The sequence below is a fragment of the Centropristis striata genome, chromosome 6, assembly GCF_030273125.1.
Source record: "Centropristis striata isolate RG_2023a ecotype Rhode Island chromosome 6, C.striata_1.0, whole genome shotgun sequence".
NCBI classification, from domain to species: Eukaryota; Metazoa; Chordata; class Actinopteri; order Perciformes; family Serranidae; genus Centropristis; species Centropristis striata.
The window spans coordinates 18,753,012-18,776,296 of record NC_081522.1 but is presented as its reverse complement, the minus strand read 5'-3'; the positions used below and the strand labels follow the sequence as shown (position 1 = coordinate 18,776,296).

The 23,285-nt window shown below is 38.8% G+C and overlaps 3 protein-coding genes across 3 annotated transcripts; 1 reads left to right on the top strand and 2 right to left on the bottom strand.

Moving 5' to 3' along the window:
• The first annotated feature begins 592 nt into the window (after positions 1–592).
• Positions 593–8,411, top strand: ldha (lactate dehydrogenase A4). The gene is made up of 8 exons (XM_059335488.1): positions 593–727; positions 2,725–2,850; positions 3,991–4,108; positions 4,223–4,396; positions 4,497–4,670; positions 4,816–4,933; positions 6,131–6,254; positions 7,113–8,411. The coding sequence occupies exons 2-8, from the start codon at positions 2,725–2,727 to the stop codon at positions 7,275–7,277; spliced, it is 999 nt and encodes a 332-aa protein (XP_059191471.1). The 5' UTR covers positions 593–727; the 3' UTR covers positions 7,278–8,411.
• A 3,040-nt stretch (positions 8,412–11,451) lies between these two features.
• On the bottom strand, positions 11,452–19,646 carry tsg101a (tumor susceptibility 101a). Its single transcript, XM_059335916.1, has 10 exons — positions 19,258–19,646; positions 18,147–18,234; positions 17,960–18,025; positions 17,060–17,223; positions 16,537–16,663; positions 16,171–16,228; positions 15,813–15,907; positions 13,811–14,013; positions 13,458–13,697; positions 11,452–12,851 (listed from the first exon to the last, which is right to left on the bottom strand). Exons 1-10 carry the CDS (start codon positions 19,297–19,299, stop codon positions 12,762–12,764), a joined length of 1,173 nt encoding a protein of 390 aa, XP_059191899.1. The 5' UTR covers positions 19,300–19,646; the 3' UTR covers positions 11,452–12,761.
• Positions 19,647–21,639: 1,993 nt separating this feature from the next.
• On the bottom strand, positions 21,640–22,271 carry zgc:123278 (uncharacterized protein LOC641569 homolog). Its single transcript, XM_059334860.1, is given in 5 exon segments — positions 21,640–21,683; positions 21,686–21,727; positions 21,897–21,962; positions 22,057–22,141; positions 22,230–22,271. Coding segments are annotated over 5 exon segments (279 nt in total).
• Positions 22,272–23,285: the final 1,014 nt, after the last annotated feature.

Genomic DNA, 23,285 nt, shown 5'->3' with positions numbered 1-23,285 from the left:
CTACATGAGTCATTTTAGGCTCATAGGAAACCCCCACTGCACGTGGCTTAGGCTATTACGATCATATACCATGTCTTACATCAGCTAACCGACCCGTTGTATTGTAAAGTGTGTTCTTAAATTAAATTATACATTAAATCCGGGTCCTTTTCCAATAATTGTAGTTGGCAGACATGCGGAAGTGAAAGGCAAACAGGTTTCTGAGGACTGAGGAAATATTTTTCGTTGATAATCTTTTCCAACATTCTTGAAATACATCCTTGCTAAGTGGCAGACGGACAAGTCTGCTCATGAAATTATAGTTCTCCGTTGATAGATTTCATTTTTATAAGTAGCAGTCGCGCTTATGAAACACAAGGCTGTTTCGTGACAGAGCTGGTGAAAACAGTATGTTTCTAGGGCAGGCACAAAAGATGTCACAAACACTTACAATAACAAGAGTATGTGCTAATATTGAAAAAAGAAGCGTGAAAAAGGGGCATGTAGCCTACAGGATGAGGCACGCTGTGTCACTGCCGCATCCTGCCTCGGACGTGACACTCAGCACGCGGAGCGATTGAGACCCACCCGAGCTCATTAGTATGTACGTACGTAACGTCTACGGAGGAGGCTGTCTTTATATACCGGGGACACCCCCTCTGCAGCACCACTTCTGCGGAAAAGCTGCACTCAGGAGGAGCAGACACATTCCAGCTCGTGTTTCTACTTGCTTAACTGAAGTCTAAAGGTAAGATAACCCGACTGACTAGAATATTACACAGTAGCATCTGTACCGGACACTTCGGGCTTCTCCGTAAACCATTCGTTCATTCTCACTCATTTGCCGGTAAATTGATAGTGAGGACTAAAGCAACCTGATGCGCATTTCATGAGGAGACGGAAAGGGGCGTGTCGCTAGTCAACATTGATAGTGTTTGATTGGTTATGAATGAGGCTGGCATCCACTTTAGCTTACATGTGTTCATTTTGTGTCATTTTTGTAATATTTCTTTCTTCTTAATGAAGATGTGTAACAGACAAGCAGAAGCAGGGTGCAGGCCTCACGTTAGCATCATTCAAGTGCAGGTGGTTTGGATGTGTTTCCTACGTTTCATCAGATGCTTTGTGTCGATGTCACATACGCAGTGTTACACAAGCAGTCACGCGTGCCCTCTGCTGCCTGTGGCGACCACCATCCACTTAACCGTGTTGGCCACTAGATGAACTTGGCACAGGAAACGCATTGCATTCACATGCTGGCCCATGGGGAAGTAGATCTAAGTGAGAGTTTTGTATCCGTGATGTTTCAGCGCTTCGCTAGATGCACATTATTTTCACTTTTACGATACGATAAATGATCCACCATGGCACTTTGTGTATCTTGCATTTTCTGATTAATTAAACTAATGCCATACTTGGCACAATGATGTAGATAAATATTTGCCAGCTGCAGCGTGTTGGCAGCTCCAGTCTGATTAATGGTGGAAGCTGAATCTAGTATTTCTTGTTTTTAAAATGACTCCAGTATAATGAAGGAGGATGATTAAAAGTTTGCATAAACAAATGTTGGTCTGATTGCATAATCTGTAATTCAGGAGTACAGAAACGAGATGTGAAAGACCGGATACTGGCCCTCTGCCATGATACCTGATACCCCATGCAACTTCTTGGTGATCAAATTATGTATTGGCATAATTTACAGGGAAAACGATTATATAAGCATGAAAATACATGTAACAGCTACTTATAAGTCCCAGAAATGTATATAATCCAAAACATCCATCTCCCTCTCTCTTTCTAACTATATCGCATTAAGTTCTTTCATCTACCGATAATCCTTCTTATAATCCTCATTCAGTCATACTACAGTTGTAATTTGGCAGGTTTGTACAGTACTTTTTTCAACAGTAAAGAAAGGAATTCTGGCCACTATTGAACATGTACAGTAATCCTTTACTGTAAGCGAACAAAGGGTCTTCTTGTGTAGTGCAAACCCTGCTCACCTCAGGGTCAGGTTGTGGTATGTATTAGCCGTTCAGCTCACCTCTGAGTGAGAGATAATTGGATAAAGGGATATTGGGTAGGACTGTCCCACTTACCATATCCTACTATTGTGTGCAAAGTCACCATCATGAGGCTTAAATATCCTCTCAAGGAAGGTATTACAGTGTAATAATGCCGTCAGATTCTCCACTACGTGCTAGTCTCCACATCACAGAGAAGCAGGCAAGTCATGCTGGTAGTGTAAACGCCTGCGAGCCATGTCTGCCCAACCAGGAAGCATTAATAGTAGAGTGTGACGTAAGCTAGGGATGGTCTGTGCTGCACGGAGACAGGCTCTATTACTTTCCCAGCAAGTTGTTGCCATGGTGACCCTTAGTGGTGGTGAAGTGAAACAAGAATTTGTGTCTGCAAGCCATTTATGGAAGTAAACCTGAGACATTTGTGGTAGACACAGAACGAAACTAGAACTTGTGGTTGCTAGAGGTTGGGGTTATAAGAAAGGCAAACTTTCAACTGTTGACCTATGATGAAAGGAGAAGTTTTACTCATTCATAGTCGGATGAGGTAGCAGTCACGTACGCCTTCATGTGGGCCTGTTAGTAACAACTATCACACTCTCACATACATTATGTAGGCACTACTTTACTGCCTCTCTGTTTCCACTCTCACCTTCCCTCCTCCTCCTTTTTTTCTCTATTTACCGGCTTATCTACTTCCCTAACAAACTCTTTCTTTACACAGATGTCCACAAAGGAGAAGCTGATCGGCCATGTGATGAAGGAGGAGCCTGTTGGCAGCAGGAACAAGGTGACGGTGGTGGGTGTCGGCATGGTTGGCATGGCCTCTGCCATCAGCATCCTGCTCAAGGTGAGATATAAAGATAAGGGGAAAGAGTGTGAAGAGAAAGACCTCATTGATGCGTGTGAAAATAATGTTGAAATGAGCAAATAAAGTAGATGAAGAAAGATGAGATAGAAACTTATAAAATAAAAATTTATTTCATCTTTATTCTGAAAAAAGTTTTTGAGGGTCTGCTGACTAGTGGAATCAACATCTTTAATGCTGGGTAGAAATAGAAAAAAATGCATGATCCCTTATTATACAACGCTGGACAGGAAACATTGCATTTCCTGTTTCATTCACAACGAGTTAGCTGGATCTGTGCCAGCTGAGGAACAACAGAGGGGTGGAGAAACCAGGTCACAGGTCTTACAGCTAACAATGCTGCTGAACAGTCCAGGCAGAGATGAATGGTGTTCCTCACTTTTATATCCATACTTGGAAGGAACACAGAGTTCAGCCACCTTTTAATAAACCTCACTGTAGCTTTTTTTTTCTGGTTTCAAAGGCTGCATTACAGTAAAGTGATGTCCTTTTTAAATTTACAAGACTGTTCTTGCTCTCTTGTTATTTGCCTTTACCCACTTAGTAATTATATACACATCACAGTTGATTACTTATCAAAAATCTTCCTGTGTAAATATTTTGTGAGAGCACCACCCTACATTAACATTGCAAGATCCACATTCTGGGACTAATAAAGTATAAACTTATCTTATTGTATCTTATCAGGGTCATGGTGTATCTGATTTTCCCCATGCAGCCCAGCCAGAGCTGGACAACTAATCAACATTTTATCAAAACTGCAAAACAGACTTGTGCAAAATCTAAATCACAGGAAGGCGCAATATTTGTTTAAGGCATGTATGTGTCAAAATAACATCTGAATGAAGTATTGTGGCGCTGCAGAGATGTCCCTGCCCACAAATCCTATCCTACAGACTTCAGAAAAAAATCTTTGCTTGGTTTAGATCTTTACAAAAAAAGTACCGTGATCATTTAAAAATAATGATCATTACCTCCAATATCGCAGTTGAAATATCAGTCAACAATAATCACCATTAGATTGTGCAGCCCTTTGCCTATCCCTATTATGTAATGGAAGATGCATTGTAAAGTGTGCAGTAAGTTGTCCGTATGACTTATTGTATGCATGTTTACATTCAGGACTTGTGTGATGAGCTGGCTCTGGTTGATGTAATGGAGGACAAGTTGAAGGGTGAGGTAATGGACCTTCAGCATGGATCCCTCTTCCTCAAGACACACAAGATTGTGGCAGACAAAGGTAAGAATTCATAAAAATGCAACAATTAAAGAATTTGTTTTTCTCACTTGACCCTTACTGTAACTATTATTCTGGAGCTCCATCAGAACACCTCTCCCTTTGTCAATTTGTCAGACTACAGTGTGACAGCCAACTCCAAAGTGGTGGTGGTGACAGCCGGTGCCCGCCAGCAGGAGGGCGAGAGCCGTCTGAACCTGGTCCAGCGCAACGTCAACATCTTCAAGTTCATCATCCCAAACATCGTCAAGTACAGCCCCAACTGCATCCTGATGGTAGTCTCTAACCCAGGTGTGTGGATGAGGGAAATGTGAGGTGTGCTCTGGCTTGAAATATTGAGATCAACACCTGTAGCTCTGATTGTTAAGAGTTGTCCCCTTTACCTTTCCAGTGGACATCCTGACCTATGTGGCATGGAAGCTGAGTGGTTTCCCCCGCCACCGCGTCATTGGATCCGGCACCAACCTGGACTCTGCCCGTTTCCGCCACCTCATGGGAGAGAAGCTCCACCTCCACCCTTCCAGCTGTCACGCCTGGATCGTCGGAGAGCACGGAGACTCCAGTGGTATGCAGTTATGACTAAAAATATAACCTCTGCCAGCCTTCCACTGGACCTGGTTGCTGGTCTGCTGAAAATTTTGCCATGATTGTGCATAGACTGTTAAAGTCAAAATAACTAATATTCACTATTGTATGTCTGTTTCTCATAGTGCCTGTGTGGAGCGGTGTGAATGTTGCTGGAGTTTCCCTGCAAGGCCTCAACCCAAAGATGGGGGGTGAGGGTGACACTGAGAACTGGAAGAGTGTTCATAAGATGGTGGTTGATGGGTGAGTACATAATATTTTCCAGTAATCAACCAGCAAGCTGATATAACTACCCCTGCAAACCACCATTTCTCTCACACACTCTAAGCTGCAATCAGCCATGTGTGCACAAGCCATCTGTCCAGCGCTGAGCTGAGAGCCATAAATATTATCCGTTATTGAAACGGACCTTTAGGGTTTTATGGCTTACAGTCACAGTTCCGTATTAACATAGCGACAAAAGATGCCAACAGGCACAACTGAATCCAGTGGAGCCGACTATCCCTGGTGAGGAATTTGAGCAGGACTGTGTGCAAAAGGGCAAGTAGAGGCGGGTACACAGTGCGCTACTGTGTAAAGGGTTCACTAGAACCTGGCACACAGTACAAACACAATACCTATGCTACTCCTTGTAACATAATACTTTACAGTAGAGCCTCACTCACACTACCCAGCCTAAATTACAGCCTAAATGAATTTCTTTACATAGCCTATCCATGTTACGTAATCAGCATCGCTATATTTGTAACTTGGGAAATTGTGATGCAACAGTTTGTCCTGTAAACTCTGATATTGTACCATTATTCCACTGTCAGCCAACCTGACTTATCTTGCAAAAGCTATGTGTTATGGGAGGTCAACCATGCACAACACAATAGTTGATTTATCAAAGATGTTTGAAAAGGTTTAAGGCATTAAGGCAAAAGATTTCAAAACAGTGGAGTGAATAAGCACAATGTCAACAAAGGTGCATATTTCTCCATCTGTATGGCCAGTAGAGGAAATTGTTAAATTTAGTTTTTAAGCCATACATGGAAAAATCTATTGTACAAATGCGGATTTAGTTATAGATTATTGTTTATGGTGCATTACTTTCATCAAGAATAGACTTATTTATCTGTCACTGTGAATGTCAATACATCTATCAAGTTCAGCACAAAAGAGGTTGGGAATTGGCGATTTATAAACCTCCACCACAAACAAAATATGATATCCATGCAACATCAATCAATTGTGCATTTCTCTCGTGGTGATAAATGGCTGAACCTCAGCATGCAAAGCATCTAGAAAAAATTGGATGATGGTGAAAAATGACAAATTGGGAGCAAACACAGCTGTAAACACCAAAGCAGAGTGATATACAGATTTGTTTTTTCTTCAGTCCAGGAGACATTCTGTGCTTCTGTTTTAATTGTTTTATCTTATGTGTGTGCACTACAGAGCCTATGAGGTCATCAAGCTGAAGGGCTACACTTCCTGGGCCATTGGTATGTCTGTGGCTGACCTGGTGGAAAGCATCGTGAAGAACCTGCACAAAGTGCACCCTGTGTCCACACTGGTCCAGGTGAGGAGACTGGGAGCAAGTCATACATTTAGCTTATGCATGAGTTAATGCAGGATTAATACATTAATTAATGAAACAAACACTATCAGTCTGTATCTCAATTGTCATGATTTTTGAGCGATTAATGGTGTCTTCTTCATAGTTAAGTCTTCAGTTGTCATATTTGTGATCACCTTTGACAAATAATTCAAAAATATAAACATGATATGATTAACTACTGAAAATGTCATTGCATTCTCATGACATGGTATGTGAACATTTTACTTTTGTTCACTTTGAGTATCGATTAAAGTTTGTAAATATAATACCATGTGACACATACAACCTATATTTTCCTAACTAGTATTGATAATTTAAAGAGTTTAATTTTTTTTTAAATGCAGGCCTAAATAAACAGAGGGGCTCACTTCATTTGATTGATTAATTAGCAGCAAATGCTAATACACCACCATGTGTGTATAATAATAATATGTGTTATTTACCAGTGTTAAATATGGACCAGGTTTATTTTAAGGGCCACAAAAGTCATTAAAAAGTAATTCTGGTTAATCATGGTTAAAGCACATGGATTTTCACAGAATACATTACCAGGCACTATTTTTAACTGGAGACTCTACTGTAAAGAAGACATGAACATCAGTTGTAACTCTTAATGATGATTGAGATAGCTTAGCGGTTGCATTATTGTATTGTTCTTCCATTAACTAATGCATGAGATACCATTAATTATTATACATTCCTGATGCCTCTTTGTGCATTAAGTCATGATAATTCATGCACCTTACCATCAAACATACTGTACATTCTTTACATGTTCTGAAATGACTTACAAACCCTGACCTTGTCTTCCTCTTATAGGGCATGCATGGAGTGAAGGATGAGGTCTTCCTGAGCATCCCCTGTGTCCTGGGCAACAGCGGCCTGACAGATGTGATTCACATGACGCTGAAGGCTGATGAGGAGCAGCAGCTGGTGAAGAGCGCTGAGACCCTGTGGGGCGTACAGAAGGAGCTCACCCTGTGAAGAGCCCTCCTCTGAATTCTCCACTCTGAAACTACACTCAACACAGTGTGGTTGACTCCCTCCTACCGTACCTCCTTTGCCCCTCACAGCAACAGGCTAATGAAACCTCTGAGTATCTAAAAAGGCCACGTGTTTGTAGCTAAACCAGTGGAAGCTAGATTTTACCTTCCGATATTCAAGCATGGATGTCATTTTCCTTTGCTGCCTCCCTCCCGTCCTCCTTACCTCCATGACTGAATTTTGGGAAACCCGACTCATACCTTTTAGCCTTTTAGCTCAGCCTGTGCTGGAGCCAGGGCTTGTCTATTTGTTGTCCTGTCTACAAGAAAAGTAAGGCCTTTGGATATTGAACGTATGCATCTATGTACTGTATGTTACTGAGCACTGTTGCTTCTTCTTCTGTACACTCCTTGTCTGTAGTCCGTATTTATTCTGTGTATTCTGTGATTGTCGCCAGCTGTTTTTTTTCCACTTGGATATCTCTGTTTATTTTTATCTGGAGTATAATGGAGACATTCCATTCCCTATGAGGAGGGCTTCCTATGCATCTACAGTCATAACAACACTGCCGCATATATCACTGGGCCTCAATCCTGTGATACCAAAGTACCTTATCATAAGAGAAAAGCAATGCTACATTTACTGGTGGGCATTGAAGCCTTTTTTTTAAACATACTAACCACAAGTGCACTGACAAAAGTAATTAATAGTTTAGAGAAGATTTAAAGAACTGGCAAGAAGCAACACAGGTTACATCCAAAAGGAATAAAAGGAATATAATTTAAGTCAGCAAAGTGATAACAGAGAACCAATGGGAAAGAGTAAGCTACAATCATGAACTAGGGTCAGGTTATGAATCATAACAGAAGGTAGAAGGTGTTTCTTTGTACACCCTAAATACCCTCAAAGGGTTTTGTATTTATTTTTCCTCCAACTGAAAAAAAGGACATCAAGAGAAAAATAATAGTATTATTTATAACTGTTAATACTGTTTAGATCTATTTATGTATCAATGTTACAACCTAACACATGGTCTATTAATCACCTGACTCAGTGAGGAACTGTACCTGTCATGGCAGCTGGATGTTTATATTTCATTTGCTGTAACATCAAATAAATCTGCCAGGATCATGATACCAGTCTGTCCTTTGTCCTTTCCTGCGTTAGTAATCCAAACAAGCAGTTTGCATGTGTTTACAGAGCAGCTGACTCAGCCGCTGTCAGTGTCAGTGCTCAGCAACGGGTCAACACACGAGGCAGATGAGAGGTTTTTAGGAGAGATCGGGAGTAAAATGTGCTCCCATGTGGAGCTTCAGGTGAACATAACAGTAAATAATGCTATACCTGCTGATAAATACCAGGATTTTAAAAAGGAGATTCATCAGTGAGAACTAACCACTGGATTCTGAAATACTGTCAGCTACTGCAGTTCATAAATGTTCAGAAAACACTATTAGATATTACTTTTCTGTCCTTAATAACCTGTCAAGCTACTATGAAAACTTAATTATTTTAATAATATGAGCTAACAAACTGTATGTTAAGGATTTTGTAAATTCTTTTAGCATTCTACATAGTTTTATTTGCTGATGATACAAATGTATGCCTATCTTATTTCAATGCATGTGACTGCATGGTTAAAATGCAATAAATTATTCACAAACATTAATTCCAATAGAAATCAAAAAAGATGCTGAACATGTTTGTGTCAAAATAAATATTTGGGGTATTGAGAGAGTGAAGTCCATTGAATTCCTTTGGGTAAACATTGATCAATTCCTAAACTTTAAGGGTCCTAATAATGAACTGACAAAAACATATCCAAATATATTGACTTATTTTTCAAGTGGGGGCCATTTCCTCACTTTTAAGCCTGATAGAAGTCTTAATTCAAACACAATATGTTATATGGGGTAATATTTTCCATAGTGATCTTGTAAAATTACAGATTTTATAGAAGAAAGTCATATATATATAAAGTGCCATATCATGGTCCAAGGTACAGTAGTGTTCAAAAACAATAGCAATCCAATGTGACTAACCAGATTAATCCAGGTTTTTAGCAGGTTTTTTTTATTGCTACATGGCAAACAAGGCACCAGTAGGTGCAGTAGATTCTGAGAAAAAAACCAACAAGACCCAGCATTCATGATATGCACGCTCTTAAGGCTGTGCAATTGGGCAATTAGTTGAAAGGGGTGTGTTCAAAAATATAGCAGTATGGCATTCAATCAGTGAGATCATCAATTTTGTGAAAAAACTGTTGTGAATCAGGTGGCCTCTATTTAAGGATGAAGCCAGCACCTGTTGAAGATGCATTTCTCTTTGAAAGCCTGAGGAAAATGGGTCGTTCAAGACATTGTTCAGAAGAACAGCGTACTTTGATTAAAAAGTTGATTGGAGAGGGGAAAACTTATAAAGAGGTGCAAACAATTATAGGCTGTTCAGCTAAAATGATCTCCAAGGCTTTAAAATGGAGAGCAAAACCAGAGACACATGGCAGAAAATGGAAGACAACCATCAAAATGGATGGAAGAATAACCAGAATGGTAAAGGCTCAGCCAATGATCAGCTCCAGGATGATCAAAGACAGTCTGGAGTTACCTGTAAGTGCTGTGACAGTTAGAAGACGTCTGTGTGAAGCTAATCTATTTACAAGAATCGCCCACAAAGTCCCTCTGTTAAAAAAAAGGCATGTGCAGAAGAGGTTACAATTTGCCAAAGAACACATGAACTGGCCTAAAGAGAAATGGAGGAACATTTTGTGGACTGATGAGAGTAAAATTGTTCTTTTTGGGTCCAAGGGCTGCAGACAGTTTGCGAGACAACCGCCAAACTGAATTCAAGCCACAGTACACAGTGAAGACAGTAAAGCATCATGATATGGGCATGTTTCTCCTACTATGGTGTTGGGCCTATTTATCTCATACCAGGGATCATGGATCAGTTTGCATATGTCAACATACTTGAAGAGGTCCTGTTGCCTTATGCTGAAGAGGACATGCCCTTGAAATGGGTGTTTCAACAAGACAATGACCCCAAACACACTAGTAAACCAGCAAAATCTTGATTCCAATCCAACAACATTGATGTTATAGAGTGGCCAGCCCAATCCCTGGACCTTAATCCAATTGAGAACTTGTGGGGTGACATCAAAAATGCTGTTTCTGAAGCAAAACCAAGAAATGTAAATTAATTGTGGAATGTTGTTAAAGACTCTTGGAGTGGAATAACAGCTGAAAGGTGCCACAAGTTGGTTGACTCCATGCCACACAGATGTGAAGCAGTTATAAAAAACTGTGCTCATACAACTAAATATTAGTTTAGTGATTCACAGGATTGCTAAATCCTAGAAACAAAAGAGTTTGTACAAAATAGTTTTGTGTTTGTAAAGTCAACAGCAGACACTGCTATTTTTTTTAACACACCCCTTTCAACAAATTGACCAATTGCACAGCCTTAAGAGCTGCATATCACGAATGCTGGGTCTTGTTGGTTTTCTGAGAATCTACTGCACCTACTGGTACCTTGTTTGCCATGTAGCAATACAGAATATACTAAAAACCTGGATTAATCTGGTTAGTCACAATGGACTGCTATTATATTGAACATTACTGTAAAAATACTGACCCTCTTTTCCACAGCTATAGTAATCTGAATTTAATGGATTGTAGAATTTTTCACAATGCCAGGATAATATTGGATAGTCTCACATTGATAAGAACAGGGGGAAAAGGGTTAAAAAAAACAAAACCTGTGAGCTTTGCTGTGGCTTGCAGAGGTCCATAGGAATGCAATGAAAATAATCACTATAAAATGTCTTTGTCAGTTTCAAAAAGACCTTGCTATATAATGTCTGTATAATGTTGTAGAGCTCCATGGATTTCAGTGACCTAATTCCAACCTCCACGTTTGTATTTATTGGTCCTGACCTACTTAACCAATGTTTAGACAGATGTATCAAATGTGTAAGGACCATTTCGTACATGCACTTTTTCCAAATGTTTAGTGAACACATATTTTAGATGCTGCTGCTAAGTGTTTCTGCCCCTATTCTTAAGCTTCAGATCGCTTATCAGGGTGTCTCATTTCACAATATCCGCATTATGTCTTATGCTTGTACTTGCATTTTAACCCAATCTGAAGATCAAGGAAATGAGCACAAAGAGACAAATCATTAAATCAGATTTCTTTTATTTGTACTGATTTACATAAATCTACAGATATAAAAGAACAGGTGGTCTATGGTTGAATTGGAAACAAGAAAAAAATAACAGCAGATAATCTATCATACAATTCAAAGTGCATTTAGTAAAAGGCTAATTTAAATGAGACCTGTTTTCAAACTTTACATAAGTTAACTTTTTGATTAGTACTTTTTTTGTACCCTCCAACGCACTGGCTTTATTCACAACTTTTTCCTCACGTTTACTGAAAACCTCAGTAGAACTGAGAATAAGTGGACAGCACGAAGAAAACAGAACAGCAAAGAAAAGAAAATACAGATTTTCCTTTGTAATACCTTAGAATAAAGTATGCCAAGACTGTCATCCACCTTAAACAGAGACACTGTACAGAGTAAAACAGCCACTGTACGTGATTGACTGGTTAATGCAGTCAGACTGGAGGGCAGACCTGAGCAGCTGACACAAAGAAACTCACTCGCACTGTTGGAAAGACACACAGGGAAACAGGAAATACAAATAAAAGTGTGGTCAAGTGGCAGTGGAGCTCAAAATGTAAGAATCAGTGAAGAAACATGTTCATCTCCTCTAGTGTACGAAAAGTGATCCCTTTGACTCCATGGCTACTGAACATGACCCAGACCTCATACAGCATTAAATCCTGAGGCTGAACCCCCCCCCCCTGTCCTTCCTGAAAGGTTGCCCTGGGTATTTATATCAGAGCGTAACCTTTTCATAATGAGGGGAGTGGACATAAGGGGCTCTCTACAAAGCCCCTCTCTACTAGCCCCTAACAATTTGTGCTTACTAGCCAAATGACTTTGTCTGTCAAAGGGATTGGGAACCTGTGGGCTCAACACACTAACTCACTGTACGCCAAGCCAGCTACACCACAAATACTCAGGGCAGACACAACCTCACTTTTACCAATATGGCATGTGTGTTAAACATGTTTTTGTGCCAACCGCAGTACCTGGTTTGCAATGTGGTCACAGTGGTTTTTATAATATAATATTGGCGCACAAATGTAAGTGTCATATCTTGCAAATTGGTCACGGCTGTTAATGCATAATGATCTCAAAGATAGAGAACTGTGGCCACATGGGACAGTCCAGTTCTTCATAATTTAATTATTTTCAGTTGTTGCTGTTCAGATTTCTCAAATCTCAAAAGAACAGAGTTTATAGAGATTAAAAAAGGACAGCTACATGAAGACATTAAAAAGAGAACAAAACAGAGATTGGAGAGAAGCAAGTAAGAGGAAATGAAAATCTGAATGATTCCTGGTAGTCAGTGTGGGTCAGTAGAGGTCACTAAGGCCGGCAGTCTTGCGGGCTTTCTGCATGAGGGCGCGGAGCTGGAACTGCTTCCTGGACAGAAGGCGTACATGCTGTAACAAAAGAGAATAAGAGTCATTAAGGCTAAAACCACAGCGGATGAGTGGTTTATGCATTTTAAGAAGTGTTTACACAGGAGGCATTTCAGAATGGCTTGGCTACTTACTTAAGTTAAAGTTAACAAAGCCAAAAACAGGGCTTGGGAGAAGGAAACAAGGTGATTTGTTACCATGATGCTAAGAAAGACATCAAATGCATTGCTTTATCAGAAGGGAAGCAATGTGGCCATACAATAGCAAGTAAGAATACCACAAACCTGAAAACACATTATGGCTCATCACAAAGAAATTGAGGTAGGTTAACATTAGGTTGTTTTTAAGCTATATTGAGCCAACTATTAATTGCCATAGTTTAATTAAAAAAAATATATATCATGACTACAGGTGACTAAAATGTCAACCGTTTTCATCGACTAAAACTATATAAAAATGAACAGGCATCTGTTGGCATCTGAGTGCTACCAAAATTCATGTGACCTAGACTAGATTCTGTATCTGAACACATCCTGTGTAGACACAGACAGGACTAACGCTGCTGCTCTGCTAACATGCTGCTTTCACTATGCCTGCTAAGTAGATATTATGTTCTGCATTAGTCACCTTAAGAAAAACCTCCAGGTCTATGACACCTCTGCGGAGGGCCTCTCCCAAGTAAAAGATAGTGTCCTCAATTGCGTTTTCTTCAGCATAAAGGTTGAGGATCTGTTTGTACAGTGGAGCTGTGGGCACAATGACGTCGTCAATGTCATTGTTCTCTGATTGGTTCTCCATCTTCTCCAAGGCCTCACTCAGCTCCTCGTCCTTTCTCTTCAGCAGCTCGATGTTCCTGTCAACCTCGGACTAGTAGAAACATAATGATTACAACCATGTTTTTGTTATGATAGGGAGGGAAAAAACAGTAGAATATAGAAGAAAATACAGATTTAACATTGATAAAGTATAGGATCTCTCACCACTTCCTGGTCCAGTCTTGAGACCATCTCCTCCAGTTTCTGATGTCCTTTCTTCAGGTCCTCCTCTGTTCGCTTCAGGGCGTCCAGCTCCGCCTGAGCTCTGTCCATCTCCTCCTTCATTCTCCAGCGAAGCTTGTCACTTACAGCTGAAATCAGAGATGCGCGGATTGTGTCCTCTCCAATGGTGCCATCTCTGTTCGGGCCTTGAGAGGAATAGGTTAAGAAGTGATGTGAGAGAGCGACCAGACGAAACAGAAAGTAACAGCTTCAAAAGACAAACAATGTCTGAATTAATTATTTTAGCAAACTCCTTGGCCTGTATAAATGGATAACAGCAGCATGCCTTTCCCACAGGCTGAAGTTTATTGACAATTTCATTAACTTTTGGAACAGTAAAGACCTCCTAAAACCTGATGAGACTCATCCAGACACCACTGGATCCAGACTACTTGGTGCCAACCTAAGTCATGATCTTGGAATTCAATACCAAATCAAAAATATGTGTGAAAAGTGTCAATCAGATATGATACAGAGTGGTGGTTCTAAACAGCTGGTGGCAGGGTCAAAAACATTGTAGCAATTACAGTATTATATGTTAATATTTGGTAACCGTCTCATTAATCTTCTATTTTTAAAGGTTAAGCCACAACCAGCCTCCTTTCCTGTCACAGAATCCCTGCAGCTGAAAGGCCTATTTTTAAATTCAGATCATTGGCTAAATAATTTAACGTTTCTAGTTGAGTCTGGCTAAACAGCACTACTGATGTAGCAACACAGTTCAAGGCTTGTCCTTGTCAGTCAGAAAAAAAAGGAAAGGAGCAGTGATTGTAGCCATTTTCTCTATACAGTTGAGGTGTCAATGACACTGACCTGCAGGAATTTACATCATTTGAATATCTTGCTCCTGAGTTCTTAGGAAATTATCAGTGCTCATCTTTAATTGCTATATATATATATATATATATATATAAATCCGTGTACACTGTAATAACTGAATTTTGCAATCCAATAGGATAATACAGCAATAGCCACTTTTGTTAAATTTCTGGCTGTAGATTATGATGCTGTTTTGTTGGATTGCATAACTTGGAATATATAAAATATTCTCTCTTTCATAAATATTTTCTCTTTACTCCATTAAGGTTCACAAAGTTAGTATCATTGTATGCTTAGGTTTTTCCAGTATGTTGTTCCCACGTATACAGCATGTACATAAGAATTACCATATAATAAATTATCATATGTATACAATCACAAACAAAAGCCTCAGAAGCTGAGAAACACCAGGTTATGCAAGTGTAAAAGCACTGATGGATGTCTTCAGAGTCAAGACCACTGTATGTTCAGTCTGGTGTCAGCACTACAAATGTCAGAGTTGATTCAGCCCTGAGATGTGAGTAGTCTAAACCCATTTCTTCTCCTATGCTAAATATAGAAGGCAACTAAAACTCCTCCTGCATGCTAGCCCGTGACCACCATTTCATCTGTTGGTAGCGCAGATGGGTTCCCTGATCACAGGTCTGTCTTTGTGTGGAGTTACTGTTCCCATCCTAAATATAGAACTGTGTCTGAGGTGTAGGGTGGGATCACTGGAGGGGGGACTTTGCCTTGCACTTCAGATCTACCCCACCCTTTGGCCTTTAATGTACCCCACTCTAGTTACACCACCGACCTTTCACTGACGGCTCAGCGCGCCACTGAAGCCACGCAGAGGGCAAGAGAGTCTGAGTCAAAAGGTCAGGTGTCTTAGTTCAGAGTTAACTAAGAACCATGGAAAGCTGGGCATGTCAGGGAGGTTTGAAAATGAATTACTACTTATTGAATTACTATTATAATATAAAGACAAAAAGAAAAGTGCAGACAATATCAGTTTCTAAGTGGATGTATTCATCTGTGTCTTGCTGTTCTTGTTCATGTCCATTTGTAAAAACATTTGAAACCTATGCTGATTTTGAAATTTAAAGAGCAATATAGCACACAGGATACTAAATGTGATACATACCCACTGTGGAAACTGGAGTCTGGGTGGGGTAGTGTGCAGTTCCAGCAGTGGCTGGGTAAGAATTGCCCCCTGGGTACTGGTATCCTGGATAGCCTCTGCAAGTAGTTGTGATAAAAAAAACAGTTAACTCTTTATATATTCCATTTCCAAGTACCTATATTTCAGACATCTATCTTTAACTTTTAGATATAAATGTAACTTAACCAGTTTTACAGTGTTACACAAACGTTTCTGTGTGTTATGCTGCTGAAGGAACCACAAAAAAAAAAAAAACATGCCAGGACAAGTTTGTTGGGAAACACAGTATACGTGATATAGCTGGGGAACAGGGTATAAAAGTGCTTGGTAAACATCTTACCCTGGGTTAGGATTTGGGCCATAGGGTGAGACTGCGGGCATTCCAGGCATATAGGAAGCTAAGGCAGAGAAAGATGGTGAAACTCAGATCAATATATTCTTGGTCTGTTTCTTCCTCACAAAGACACAATTTTTCAGTGTGTTCTAGTGGTATCTTAGCTCCATCTAGTGCTCAAGAAAATAAATGCATCACCAAAACCAGGATGCAGAAAAAGGAACGTGTACCGACATACTGCACATCAACAATAATATAAAGTTTAAACTGAGACAATTTATTGAAGACAATTCCTAACATTCTGCTGTGAAATTATGTAAACCAGTGCAACAGATTAGATCACCCTTTACAACAAAAATGTATCTAACTCACGGTTAGGGGGTCCAGCTGCTTGGAACGCTTGGTAGGGGGCTTGTGTGGTGGGGCGAGAAAACACAGGAGGCTCCTCTCCAAAAACCACAATCATCACCTGAATCAGACCATACAGGTCTGACTGAGGCTGTAAGACATAGAGGGAAGGGTATATTTTAGCATGCAAGACAATAAATGCGGAAAGCTGTTTCAAGGGATCAACAGGCAAGCCACAGTTCAAATATTATCTAGAGCCACAGGTACATTTATAGCATTGGCACATTTATATATTTGTGCTGACTGGCTGGTAGTCAGACATATCGAAAATATTCCAGGGAGCTACACTTCAACCTTCTGGTATACTGTGTTGTATGTTAAAGTTCTGTCTATACATTTGATATCAGTGCTGCAGTGAAACCTCAAATCCTCTCGTCAGCATTACCCAAAGTGGTGAGCTTTATTATTACATTTAAATTTTTGTTTTTATATCTTTAACATTTCACAGTCCGTGCCCACATAAACTGTCTAAAGACCTCACACTTACATGCTTCCACTCGTGCAGATATGGCAGGTAGATTTTGCCGTTGGCATCAATGTGTTTGCCAGTTTTGATCATCATGGCACTGGTAGGTTTGACAAAACATATGGGAGGGTTGTAAGGATATGTGTCCAGCAACCACAGACACACTGGGATGTTGTAGACATTGCCTATAGGAAACACAAATAAACACTACATTATAACATGATTTTCTAACATGTTTTTAAGTCTCAAAATCTCCTCACTCAAGCATTCTCATCACTCCATCATTTACACTTGACAAACTTTATTATTTTGAGGCACATTTTTTTTGTTTTCAGGAGAACTACAATTATGATGTATTCTATATTAAACACATTCCCATTTTGCAGTCAAAAAAAATCTCCTGCAACCTTGTCTTGATATCAAGCAATATATTGATGTACATTAATAACCCCAAATCCAGAGCTGAGACACTATGTGCTTGGCTTAAAGTTCGCCATAGGCTGTGATGTGTTACATTTCCTGAATGTAATTCAAGCCATGTCGCCAGAACAATAGGAAAACTGGCAGATCAAGGACATGGAGTAACACGATACAAGGTGAAGTTTGTTTAGATACACGTGCTTGTTCTGAAATTGTATGCATTTTGGTTCAGGCCGATTCTTGCCTCAGCTGACACAAAGAGTAATTTTCCAGTTTGCTATTTACTCTACTGGAGCCTACAGATAACAAGTTTGTTTTTAAAAATTGACAAAATAAACAGAGCAAGCTATAGTGAGTACATGAGAGAAAGAGTAGGTGAGTGAATAAGAAGAAGTAAACAGAAATGGACACTGAACTTTTAATGCCCCTGTCTGTCAAATTGTACAGAACAAGATGTGTAATACGTATTTTTTTGTATAAAGCAAGGTAAACATTCTTCACCTCTGTAGCTCACTGGTACAGTTCCTGTCAAACTCATCAGGTCTCTTGTGGAGCCATCATTAAACACTGAAATAGAAGAAGATGTCATGTCAACGAGCAAAACAAGTTGAATATGCATCATAATTTAAGCATGCAACATATATTTGGGACCAGACAGTAAAAACACAGGACATTGGTGTCAATTTACCATAAGCATCCATAACTGGCTTCAAGTCCTTGTACTGGGAGATGACATTAGTTATCTCACGCACAGTCAGGTCTCTGTATTTGTATTGCTGGACAATGAAAACAAAAGATGAAAGGGGGAAAAAGGTAATGCATGTTAATATACTGAATGTTTAAACATATTTGCAGACACTCAGGTAACACATTTAGACATAGCTGACACAACTAATAAGCAAGGTTATTTACTTAGGAAGTATTTCTTTCACAGCATAGTTTGCAGTTGTTTACTTGCTGTCTGCTTATATGCAATAATGTTTTATACATCCCTAAAGGCATATTTTTTGGTTTGAATGTGGAAAATTGTAAACTCACTATCAAAGTGAAAACTCAGATGAACTTTTATTATTATCCCCAGATCCATACAGACTTGCAACACATTTAAATGTACACTTAAATCTGGGGTTTTCATTTTTAATCTGATACTTTACAAAATCTGATGGCATCTTTATTGTTTGATTCAAACATTTTAAAAGGTCTGAAATTATGATCAATTGCGATCACTCAATTTTTAAGTTTTATCAGTAAATAATTGCTGAACACCAATATGCCTGCACTTGCTATGACCAAAACTGTCTGATACAAACAGATATTCTTCATTTTAACAGGAGAATGACAAATCATTAATATGTTCATATCATTAAAATAGCAACTGTCAAAATAGTTTGCTGTACACCAGCCCATTAGCATGTGGGATTATCATTGGGAAAGCAAAATTAGATTAAAAAAAAAAAAAAAAAAAAAATCAAACAAACTATAGTGTAAAACTAGGAATGGTCGTTTAAAAACATGTTTATAGTTAACATATTAGTGATGTTAGTTAAGTGGCTACGCTACTATTTAGGACGTAGGTTAACACACGTTTGTATGAGGAATCTGTGATAAATACACCACAATATCAATCCTTAACGTTTTATCAAAACCAAATGTTTAACAAACTAAACCTAAAGGGAAAACAAGCTGTGTAGCATTAACATTCCCAATCCAGGAAATATGAACCTGCTAACCGACAGTATCCTGTTTGGTATCGGTAACATTAGCTAACGTGCTACTATTGAGAAAGAGCCAACCCTTACCTTCAGCATTTTTTTCAGGTTACTTTCGTTGACAACCGCCATGGTTTCTGCGTTTTTGTTTTCACTGTTCTTATTGATGAGTTAAGTGAGTAAACGGTTGACTTTTAAGCCAGCTAGACTGACTAACACAAGCTAGCGCTAGCTAGCAGGACTTCACTGAATGCCAGGCTTTAGTTAGCCTAGCCTCAGGCCCAAATATCGCCTCACTTCAAACAATGATTCGGTGTCTATATGAAACCCTACCGTCCCACACAAGTAAACCCTATACTTTTAACGCGCCAATATTCAATACGTTAAATAAGAATTTAAAAACTGCTAACTTATAGTTCTTAAAAGAGGCCGCAAAACAAATATCCGATGATCAACAAAAGGAATTTCCGGTATTCCACCTGACTGCTTCCGGTCCGCATGTGACGTGGCGGTATATGGGCGTGGTCCAGATGAATGTACGTAGTCATACAAAACACTAAACCAGGGATGGGCAACCTAAATGCTGCAGGGGGCCACAATTTTTCATCGTCACTACCACAGGGCCACATATAGGACCGTGCACTTCACCAGATATGATGAAACTGCAATTTTAAATATCTTTACAGTGCAGTAACTTAACATATTTCATGCTCAAATGCATGTATAACAGTATAAATAGGAATACAAAAGGTTTGGAGCAAATAAAAAATAACCACTTACTGTGCTTTTTTTCAGTGCAAGAACAGCAGACCAACATTAATTGCAAGAAGTAATTTTGTGCATTTTTACACTGCACTTTTAAGATTTCATGCACAAATGCATGTAGTTGTACCGAGTGCCACTTCAAGTGGGCCGTATGTGGCCCCCGGGCCTCCAGTTGCCCATCCCTGCACTAGACTTATGTTAGACAATATAATACTATTATTCAACTATTATTCTTTTATTAGTTTCCCACAATAATACAAGCATAGGCACAACGTTGTTAAATATGAATCTTTATTTACAATACTAGAATAAATGAATAATTTTCAAAAATAATTTCACAAGAGGTTGTATAAAATGCCAATTAAAAGTCCTGCTTCTGAGAATATTTTAGACTGAATTTTCTGTGTTTCAGGTTATGCATATAACAAAAACATCACAATTTTAAACAGTAGTTTTTCAGTTTAAAGTAAAAGCTGTCGAAATATGTTTTCTGTATCTCTGTCCAAAAAATAATTTCAAATCAGTTTTTTTTAATTATATATCCTGCTTAAATTACTGCCTTTTCTCCTTACTGGTCAAAAGTCTAAAACATTTGTGGACACGAACACAAGATATGCCTTAGGGTGTTGTTAAGTTACAGATTTATGAGCTGCTTGTAAAACAATTTGAGTCCTTTAACACACAGGCATTCAAATGCCAAATAACTTTTTTATATTCATTTGAACTAGGGTTCTGAGAGAAAAGTAATTTCTGTTCTCTGTATGTGTACATGTGTAGCAGAACTGACAATAAAGCGACTTTTTTTTTTGATGAAAAACCCCATTAAAAAAGATAATGCATCACATTCACACCAAACACAGTCAGTATGTTTACACCAGGTGCATTTACCTTCTAAATCATTTGGAAATAGCCATACAGCATGTTGTTTTTGATTAACCATAAAATAATCAATGGCACTGTACACAGGATCAAAGACATAATCACATGCAACACACACATAGTCAAAAATAATGTCAAATTTCACAAACAACTAACAGTTGGTTTCATGTTCTTGCTGGAAAGGGAGATCATCTTCTCCGGGTAAATGCAGATATAAACTTCCATCAGTATTTGAAAGCACCTCTGCTTGTCTGTGGAACTGCAGCCAACCTACAAGAAAATATATGTATATATTTAGAAAGGTACTTATCAGTCTCAACAAATTCATAAAGACTGTGTTTCCAGCACTAGATTTATGAGTGATGAACCTAGATTTATCAGGTGTGGCCTAGATATGAATCTTGGTTCTGTCTTATCAAAACCAACTTGTATCTAGGTTATAGATAGAGTTGTTTTTCAAACTACATGGATACTTGCTTCCTGCCTGTGTGAGTGTTACTTACAAGGGGCTTGTTCAGACTCTGGAAGAGGCTGCATGCATACAGGAGGGAAGTCTCCAAACATGGCAACCATCACCTGCAGGAGGCTCACTAGGTCACATTCGCCCTGAACGGAGGAAGGAAATGTCAATGTAATATGGCAGTTAAGCTCTAAAACACAGCATGCTGTCCATGTGAGTGCCAGCAACCATCAGTAACAACCTTGATACCATGTAACACTTTTTATATGCTGCTCTGTCAAAGAATACTCACATTATTCCACTCCTCCAGATAAGGCAGCATGACTTCACCATTGCTAGAGATATATTTTCCACTAAGGACAACCATCTCACGTGTGGGTCTGACATAGCAGATGGGAGCAGTTTGGGGGTAGTTTTCCTCAATCCACAAGCATACTGGGATGTTATAGGTCCTGTCTTGTTTGAGAACAGAGGGGGAAGTGTTAAATCTAAAATATTCTGAGAGAATATAAGATTCATATTTCATATTTTTGATGTTAATTGATCAGAAGTCAAGTCAAAGCCAGCTTCTATAATTTAGCTTTTGAATTGGGTCAAACAGTATATAGTGCATTGTCGTTGTTACCTTCATACATGACAGGAATGGTTCCGGTTAGACTCATCAAGTCTTTTGTGGTTCCATCGTTGTAAACTGTAAAATTTGAAACAATGAAAATAATTTCGTGATCTTGTTGAATTTTTCCATATTAAATAGGTTCAACAAGAGATTGTTAGCTGCTGCTTACCATATTTATCCATCACAGGCACGAGGTTTTTGAAGTAAGTCAATGCAACACATATTTCATGGGCCGCATGTTTGCGAAGATATGTCTTTAAAATAAAAGGGGAAAAAACAAGCACTGAAAAATGTGTTTATACATACTGAATAATGGGTTTATACAAGAGAATGAATTCTTACCTTCGGGAGCATTTTCTTGATCTTATCCTCACAGTATGGCATGATTACGGTTTATCCAAAAGGAAAAAAAACAAATACTTTTTGTCTGTCTGTCTCTTCGATCTCAAACACTCATCAACCCTTGGCTTTTCCGTGTCTCTTGGGTTTATGGATAACCTTCTGTCTTTTATGACTTTTGAAAGCCAGTGAGAGTGCAGCCCCACAATTATGCAAATCATCTGCCCTGAAGCAATAACACATGACCACATGGTTGGCTAAAAGAAACAAGATAGGGCCCATTACACCAATATATGTAAATTATTATTATTATTATATTTTTTAATAACTGGTAAAGGGGCCATCTTTTGGTTGTTGTTTGGGTGATGAAATTGTCTAATCTCTTGGATCTGGGTAAATAATAGGATTATCATTGGTACATGTATCTTGCTTTATTAACCATTTACAGCCATATTTGCAATGTGTTACTGTATCATGATTATTATATTGACCTGTGTCTCCTATCAAACCATTTTTTCCAGTGGTGCTATATGGTTTACCATGCAAAATAACATAAAAAAACATCAGTACCAGCAGGAATAACATAAAAAGACCTTCCAAATACTCAGAAAATATATACGTTTCAGTCTGAGTCTAAGAGATGTCATATTGTATTTAACATTAACTTTAGTGAAATAACAAACAATATTCTTCCACCATGCTTCATTGAGCTGCTTTCTTTTACTCCACCAGACAGTAAGTCTTGCATACTTCCTCCTTCCTTTTAAGTTGCTGGAAGTTACCAAAACACACACACACAGTCTCATATCTTTTATAAAAAGAATTAGACTTCAGTTGTAAAGTGAGATAAATATATATATCTTAATTGATCAATTTACTTTAACGTATTAACTTTACAAGTAGTTTATTTATGAAGAAATCATGACATATTTCCTCTTTGGACATTGCTTCATTAGGTTTACCCGAAAGAAAACAGGAAAACAGAAAATGTGTGTGACCATAAATGTCTCATAAATGGTGCTGTTTATGACAGAACTCATTTAAACACATTTATGACTG

Bases quoted from the DNA above. Each gene is read 5' to 3' on its own strand.
- tsg101a (XM_059335916.1), bottom strand. From the start codon at position 19,299: ATGGCGGTTGTCAACGAAAGTAACCTGAAAAAAATGCTGAAG. The intron at 16,229-16,536 runs GTGAGTTAGATA...TCTCTGCCTTAG, and splicing joins AGCAGCTGGACCCCCTAACC to CTTCCTATATGCCTGGAATG. The intron at 14,014-15,812 runs GTATGTATCACA...ATTCCTCTCAAG, and splicing joins GACTCCAGTTTCCACAGTGG to GCCCGAACAGAGATGGCACC.
- ldha (XM_059335488.1), top strand. From the start codon at position 2,725: ATGTCCACAAAGGAGAAGCTGATCGGCCATGTGATGAAGGAGGAGCCT. The intron at 4,934-6,130 runs GTGAGTACATAA...TGTGCACTACAG, and splicing joins CATAAGATGGTGGTTGATGG to AGCCTATGAGGTCATCAAGC. The intron at 6,255-7,112 runs GTGAGGAGACTG...TTCCTCTTATAG, and splicing joins CTGTGTCCACACTGGTCCAG to GGCATGCATGGAGTGAAGGA.